The sequence below is a fragment of the Phalaenopsis equestris genome, unplaced genomic scaffold (genome assembly GCF_001263595.1).
Source record: "Phalaenopsis equestris unplaced genomic scaffold, ASM126359v1 Scaffold001012, whole genome shotgun sequence".
Taxonomy (NCBI): domain Eukaryota; kingdom Viridiplantae; phylum Streptophyta; class Magnoliopsida; order Asparagales; family Orchidaceae; genus Phalaenopsis; species Phalaenopsis equestris.
The window spans coordinates 75,116-83,538 of NW_018165451.1; the positions used below are offsets into that span (position 1 = coordinate 75,116).

At 43.0% G+C, this 8,423-nt stretch overlaps 1 protein-coding gene across 1 annotated transcript in view; it reads left to right on the plus strand.

The window, feature by feature from the left end:
* LOC110032699 (putative metallophosphoesterase At3g03305) overlaps window positions 1–7,986 on the plus strand; it is a 17,645-nt gene extending 9,659 nt beyond the window's left edge. Inside the window, exon 4 of the mRNA XM_020736409.1 lies at window positions 7,520–7,986. Within this exon, the coding sequence (XP_020592068.1) occupies window positions 7,520–7,642 (123 nt within the window). The 3' untranslated portion in view covers window positions 7,643–7,986. The remainder of the gene's footprint in view (window positions 1–7,519) is intronic.
* The last annotated feature ends 437 nt before the right edge of the window (window positions 7,987–8,423 follow it).

Consider the following 8,423-nt stretch of genomic DNA (forward strand, 5'->3'; position numbering starts at 1 on the left):
ATATATATATTTATATATATATATATATATTGACAGCGAAATTGTCCAAGAGCCACGCCCAAGGAATAGAGCGCTAATGGGAGAGAGATAAAGGAGAGCAAAAGCACAGTATAGCACAATAAATTTGCGTAATCTTTATTAATGAAATAGACTCCTATTTATAGGGATGAGAGAATGTACAGTCACACACTGTACCCTTACTATATGTAGATGCGATGGGGGTTTTAGTCAATACATGAATATTAGGCCGGGAGACTTCATGGCTCCCGACTAGACAGGACCGAGACCCTGAAATTTCCTGGTCGGACACAACCGGGTGCCCGTGTAAGCCTCTCATCTGGCTTCATTTTTGGCTGGGCGGGCGTTTGTTGGGGGCCCTGTGTAAACTGTTAATTTGACTATTTGTTGAGAATTCACCATGTGCTAATTGTGCGAAAAGTTTTGGCTAGCTATTTCGGGGCCTGATGATTCGCTTTGCTCATTCGACCGGAACGGATAAAGGTGTCAGATTTATCTGCATGGGTCTTGCGCCGACAGTTTGATTTTTAAGAAGGTGATCGAATTCCATCCGTATGGAAAATGTTTTCCTCCTGATCTGTAGTAGTGGGCCAAAGAGACACAGGGTATCAGATTATCTCTGGCGGGCTCTCATGATGTCACTCGTCTTCCTTCGTCAGGCCGTGGGATATCATCGAGAGTCGTGTTAACATATTCTTGATATACATATTAAAGATCAATTCTCTTGCTCCTTGATTACGACAACTGCGATAAAGGCAATAAAATCTTAAATTTTCAAATAAGTCGGCGATATTTATGAATATTTAATGCGTCATAATTAACTACTTATTGATTTTTGTGTCAAAACTATTATAAATGAAGAAAATTAAGAAAACTTATTAACTACTTATCATTCACTCATCCCTTTGGATTGATCTCTCATCTCTTTTGTGGCTCTGAAGATGGAGGGGGGATAACTTCCCAAGTTTGCTGGTTAGGAAGCTTGTGCTTTGGTATTCCAGGCCATGAAGAAGAGGGTCAAGTCAACCTTTAAGGCCGAACGACCCGGTAAATATGTTGTGCTTGAAGTTCAGACCTTCAAACCGGTGATTGAAATAGGATCGTCATATTCAAATAACGACCACCGCGCAAAGTGTTCCTAAGATGTTGATGGGGATTTTCTTGTGAAGAAACGCCGCATGCTGGGAAAGATTTATCCTGATGATGAGCAGACGAAACAAATGATCCATCCTTCAGTTTTGCTTGAGCTAAGGGTCGGGCGGGATCAAGGACCTACCTTTACGCTGATACTTCTGGAGTCTAGTTTCTGATGGCCAAGGGGATGCCCTCGACTTTCACCCGACAGATACTTCCCAAATAATCTCCTCTTCCGCAGATGTCGCAGGAGGATGGGGAGGGAGCCTACTCTTTCAGCACCTCTAACATGAATCGGATGACGAGCCCCTCTTTGGACGAGGGTATGAAAACTCCACTTCATATTGATCGTAACGCTGCCTGACCCGATGTCGCAGTGGACTAGGGGTCTCTCAAAGGTTCCAGAAAATTTGGCGAACTGCACGGGGATGAATTGATATGCCCGATGGTTGACCTGGCGGGAGTGACAGGCGTGTCAGGATCGTCCAACTTGGCTGAGCTTCGTCTTCATGAGGCCGAGGCTTCGTCGGGTCAAGAAACAGGTCATCTTCAGCTCTGGAATGCGTGCTAGATAGGTTGGAGGAGGATTTAGCCGTGGTCCGAACTCGTGAGGTCACTCTTCTGGAGCAACTAAAGTCTCCAAGGGCCGAGTTGGTCGTCATCCGTGAGAAAGTTTCGATCTCCTGGCTATATTCAAAGATGAATAGAGTAGATAAGGTCAAGATTGGAAGAGAGTTAATGTATAAACGGTTGTCTCAATTGTTGTATGTCCGAGCTGAGGCGACGAATGATAGTTTTTGTGAAATTTCTCCTTTCTAACAAAGTTGTCTTTAATAGACTAATTTTCTTCTCTGTCAAATGGTTGTAATAGGACAAAAAAGGTGTAAATATTTTTTTTGTTAATATATTCGTATATGCATATTTAATTTTTGATTTCTTGGTATGCTTGTTAGATTTGACTCTTTCCTCTTGTTAGATTTGTCTCTTTCCCACGCTTTAACGTGGCGAAAATACTTTACTTGCCTTATGTCGCTTCGACTTCTTTAATGCATTATAAGTTTGCGAATCACTTGATTAATATATAATCAGTTTTCTTCTTTCTATGTGTGACCCCTCTCCTCATCATTCATGGCTTCCAATTACTCCTCAAACCTCTTCGGCGTGAACGAGGCTGTGGTTGTGTCAGTTGTTTCAGCGGGGCAGGTAGCGAGTTTGGTAGTCATTTATCTTCTGGTCAGATACCTGTCTTCGATCAGCCGCGGAAGGTGAGAAATTGGTGGGCAACGTCGGCGATAGTTTGTTGGTGATGTTGACTAGTTTCGATATGGCCTGAGGCTGCCATTTTGCAGTGAGATGAGATCTATCTTCAATAGCTCAATGTCATCCCCGGGTAGGCGACCGAATTCTGTCGCAATAGTCATAGCTTTTTTCATCTTCCTCCAACGAGTGGAGATACAATGGTCTATCGAGCTCTTCTCCAATTTCTTTGGGTTCAAAGTGGATAGAGATGGTTACGCCGTTTTCTCTCCCGGCCCCAAAATCTAAGTGATAGTGGTCGAAAGTAAGGTTAAAGATTAGTGATTGGAGTTTGTAATTGCTTTGCACTGGAGGGGCTGGGGGATTTCCATTCGGCCCATGACCAAGGGGGTGAATAGATTAAAGCTTTTGTTAGAACACGTCCAACGCTATGCTGATATGATTGAGGGACATGAACTGTTAGTGTTCTAGTTTATTGAGCGGGACGCCATGGTTCGAGGTTTTCAGCGACATGGCTGAGAGGCCGTGGTATGAATCTGATGTCAGTGAGAAGAAGAGGATGAAGACGTCGGCATCAAAGGTCTCTGATAAGAAACTTAGGGTGAAGAAGCCTGTAGTGACCGATTGGAGCGGGTGCAGGGACTTCTGGCACGTTCTGGGAGACTTCATCTATATCGTCGGAGTCCTAGGAGTCGAACTCCGTGGAAGAAGCTTCCCCGGGCGGACTACCATCTGAGAGGAAGGAGGAGATAAGTCTCTTACCTTGACCCTTAGGAAAGAGATGCCGCAACACGAGTCTCCCCTACATGCTGTATCCGCTTCTGAGGGTAATGAAGGTTCCGGAGGCGGGCTGATCGAGACCGAAAGGAAAAAAGACCTATTGATGGAGGTTCAACATCGTCTCCCCTTTCCTGTCAGAAAAAAGGGTCACTCCCAGGATAGATAGTCTGGATGGACGTCGAGAGCAATGTGTGCGGGAGTTTAGATGGCCGATACCTAATGGCAGACACCCAGAGAGAATAGTTCACCTGTCTTCACCTAGGGAGGCACCATTTCTTCCTAGCTTCCTAACAGAAGTCATGTGTCCAATAGCCTTGACTCCATGTTGGCGGGCATGGGCTACGCCGATCTGTGTAAGACCTCTGACTGGTGCAACGCTCTGGCCTTGTCCATTTCTCAATACCAAGTAAAAGCCTTGTTTCATGAGGAATAGAAGAGGAAGGCCACCATCCACCAGTTTGATAGTGGCCACGGTGGTGGAGGATAAGAGAAGCTTCTTCACCTGTGGAAGAAACTGAGAGATTTGACTTAGGCGTGGGAGGCAATGGCCTAAGACTATGAGCAGACCATTGCCGCATTGATGACAAAACATAAGGAACTAGAGGAAAAAATGGTCGACATGATCTCCAAAGGAGATCACGTGGTGGCACTCTCTGAACAGATTCAAGTCCGCATAGCTATGGCGGCGGAGCGCTTTATAAAGGGAGGAATGGTTGAGCTCAAGTGGGCGGATATGGGCTAACTTGCATTTTTTTTTTGTCGACCTTGAGGATAAAGATGATGGGGCAAATTAGCTTGGTGGTGGCGAAGCGGGAAGCTGTGACATACCTATAACCACCTAGGTCTCATAAATGCATTGTATACATATTTTCTCTTTTCCTTTGTTTGTAAAGAAACCTTGCAAATGTTAGCACCGTTTGACCATGCTTGGCTGGCGGACATGGGAGAATTTTGTATATCTTTTGAAGAAATAATAGATGTCTTTCCCCTATTTTCTTAACTTCCTTTTTTTAATTTGCTTTTTTTTCGGTCTTTTGCAAAGTGCTTACCTTTTGATAGCTAGCTTGTGCTTGTATGACCCCGTGAGATTGTTTATATTTCTTCCCTTGTTGGTTGTTCGAATTTGGGCTAAGGATTTTATCTATATATAAGTGAGTTATTTGTGTAAGTTGAGTTTGGTCGAGCGGCCTAAATGACTCGACAATTTAATCTAGCTTTTGGACCTAGTTAGTGCGGACATGTTGACATAGGTGGTTACTTTCTGATTTTGCTTTCAGTCGTGCAATTTTGACGCACGGTTAGCAGTCTTTATTCTCGGGCTGGCGCCATGACTTACCTTTCTTCGATTTCATGCTTAGCCGAGTGGTCTTGCCGCCATGATCGACAGTCTTCACTTTCCAACAAGGCTGGATGATCTCGGCTCCGAGACTGCCGTTCTTCAATTTTATGCTAAGTCGGGCGGTCTTTACGCCATGGCTGATAGTCTTCACTTTTGAACAAGGCTAGACATGTTCTTGTCGCGGTCTTCCGTTCTTCAATTTCATGCTTTATCGGGCCGTCTAAGTGCCAAGACTAGCAGTCTTCACTTTCGGACGAGGCCAGACAATCTTGTTGTCGCGGCTTGCTGTTCTTTGATTTCACGCTCAACTGAGCATTATTAGGGCCACAACTGGCAGTCTTTACTTTTGAACAAAGCCGGGCAATCTTGGCGTCCTGACTTTCCTTTCTTCGATTTCATGCTTAGCCTGGCAGTCTTAGTACCACAACTGACAATCTTCACTTTCGAACAACGCCAGGCAATCTTGGCGTCGTGGCCTGCCATTTCGATTTCATGCTCAGTCTGGCGGTCCCTTGGTTGGCAATCTTAATTTTCTGACAGGGCCAAGCAATCTTGGCACTGTGGCCTGTCGTTTTTCCGAGCTTCAAGTTGACGTTTTGGTCGTTTTTTGGTTCTTCAAGTTCCTCGAGTGTTTTTCTAATCTAAAAATTTTGGGTCTTCAACTAGTAAGGCATTAGTTAATTTAATACTCATTTTATAGCTAGAGAAAATTTTGAATTGCGAACAAAGATATGAGAGTAAATATTTTTGTTTCGATGTTTTGGTACAAAACAAAGAAATGATGAGTTAATGGAAAAAATTTCTTGAGGTCTTCTACGCTCCAGGTCCTATGGCTCTCATTCCCTGCGTAGGTCTTCAGTTTTTATGCTTCGAGTTCTGCCTGACAGTCGGTGATGTAGGGTTCGATCTATGTTTTGTCCAATTTTCCAACTGTCCGCCTTCGTGTTGTAGGGTCAACCTTCTTCAGTACCAGGTCTCCGGGAGAGCATTATCCTGGACGTGTCAGTTGTAGTACCGAGCTGCGCTCTAGCACAAGCATTGTTTGCTCATCATTTGCTTCCGTGTGAGAGCATGAACGATGTTTGGCTAGTTGCAGTTAATGGAGTCGTGCAGACGACCCACAAAACGGACGGAAGGACATCCACCCAACTGCCTTTCGCCCCTTCTACTTTCTTTCTCAACAGATCGAGAATGATTTTGTCTGTTGCCTCGACCTGGCCATTAGTCCAAGGATGATGGACTGAGACGAATTTGAGGCTTATTCTCTGATTTTGGCATAAACTCCAGACTTCTCTTTCTGTGAATTGCGTCTCGTTATCCGTGATGATCATCAACAATAGATCATAACAACAGATCAAGTCGGTGCAGATGAAGTTCTGGACGACGTCCACGGGTGAGCTTTTGCTTCAATCCACTTCAAAAATTAGCTACTGATACCAGGAGGAAGCGTCGTTGTCTCTCAGGTCGAAATGGTCCTAGAATATGCAAACACCAGCTGGCGAAAGACCATGGGCTGGTGATTGGTTGATGTTTGTGGGCCGGCTGATGTTGCAATTGACCGTACTTCTGGCACTGTTCACATCTCCTGAAGAATGCTTTGACATTCTTTAGCAATGTCCACCAAAAGTACCCCTGTCGTTAGACTCAATGAGCCAATATCTTCTTTCTCGAGTGGCTCCCACACTCCTCGGAGTGAACTTCCCGAAGGATGTCTTCTACTTTGCTTTTCCTTACGAACCTTATGTATAATGACGTTGTGGATTTTTGGAAGAGCATCCTTTCAATTAGCAAATGTTGTGCAGCTTTAAATTTAAATCTTCTAGGGCTCGCAACCTCCTCTACAATGTCTCTTGTTTCTAAATACTTGATGTAGGGATCTACCTAGCTCTTAGCCTCTCCATCTTCCACCACCATTGTTTCAATCGCTTCGATAACTGGTTGGTTGAGTATCTGTGGTGTTCAATTCCTCAGGTGAAAACATTTTCAGGAGTTCTGCTCTAGAGACGTGAAGGGAGAAAAGATTCTCTGACTATCGTGGTGTTTCGGTGCATCGAAGTCGTTGCTTCTCCACTTGCACGGATCCTGTCTTGGTGCTGCGAGTCATTGACCCTCTCAAGGCCATTGTTTAGTCTTTTGCCGTTGTGCGCCGTTGCGACCTCATACTGTGGGTTCTGTTCCCAACGGACTAGACCTTCTAGGGCTGCGACAACCCTTAGGACCTCTACGATCTGACCCAACACTTGGTACTCGATCTGCATTCTCTTCTGATGCATCCCTCTCTGCGTGTATTCTTCTGTCTTCTTGTGTGAGCTCTACGTCATCTATTTTTCTCTAGCTACTCTCTTATCTTTGCGATTATTGTGCTCCTCTTCTTGTCGACGGTATGACTCCACGCTCATCACACCTTTTAGGATGTTGAACCCGAAATTGTCTGGGATACACGCCAAATGAATAGAGCGCTAAGGGGGGAGAGAGAGAGAGAGAGAGAGAGAGAGAGAGAGAGAGAGCAAAGAGAGCAAAAGCACAATATATAAGAATAAATTTGCGTAACATTTATTCATGAAATAGATCCTTATTTATAATGATGAGAGAATGCACAATTACACGTTGTTGTACCCCTAGTATACTTATATACGACGGGGGTATTTTAGTCATTACAAGTTTATTAGGTTAGCAACCTTCAAGGCTCCCGGCCGAACGGAGCGGGGACCTTAAAAGTTTCCGACTGAGTAGAACCTGAACCCTAGTAAATTGTCTGGTTGGACAGAGGCGACTGCCTGTGTTAGCTCCTGCCTGGCTTCATTTTTGTCCTGGTGCACATTTGCTGGGGACCTGGTGTAAAGTGCCAATTCGAATATTTATTCATTTTTGTTAGTAATAGAAATCCAAATCCTGTATTTGTCAGCCATTTTGAAGCCGAAATTAATATTTTCCTTGTTTTTTTGCCTTCTTATTCATTTGCTAACAATCTATATTCAATTTATTTTACAGCAATGCAGAGCCCTGGTGAAGGCATATGACATGAACCCATTTGTTCACTCCCCTGTTTATTGCTTCTGGATTCCACTGTCGTTGGCCTACACAATTTACAGAACATCCGCTCATGTTAAATAAACATCATTTATAGCTTCGCATGAGTTCAAGAGTCTGAATGATCACAAAGAAAAAGCTTGCTTCATAGTTGAGTTTATCCACCTTTTGGTCTCACTTGGAAGAAAAGCACATCTTGTTTTCCGAGGGTTACGCATTTGAAAACCCCTGATCTGAAAATATGACTTTGTTATTGAAACACCAACATCAAAGCAGAAGAGGTCAGGTTCTCACTATTTACATATTGATGTGATTTTATTGTGAAAATAAGATCCTTTCTATACAGAAAAAGTTTTTTTGCATGTAGTGTTGTAAGCTGTTTTGAATCTATTAATAGGGCATTTACATGCATCCCACCCAATTCCTATGTATTTACATATCAATTACTTGAACTTTATTTCTTACATTTATGCTACCCAAATCATTCATATCACATCAAAAAGACAGTGGAAATAAAAAAATGATGATTTTATCTTACTCATTTTAATGTTAAAATAAAGTTGTAATATCTGATGGAGTTTGAAGATATTTATGGAATGTAGGAGTTACTATTAATTTCTAGCCAAATTTGTTTGAAATTTTGATTCAGCATGTTTTATATGTATCTTCAATTTTCAAGAAATAAAATGGTCGCATGGCCCGGAGATCTCAGGTGACAAAATTGTCATGTTGATTTGGATGATTTATTTGTTAAACCACTTCATTAAAATACTTTTATAATGTCTCGTTTGTTATAAGCAGTCATTAGTGGGCACCCAATTTCAGGTGACAAAATTGTCATGTTTATTTGGATGATTTATTTGTT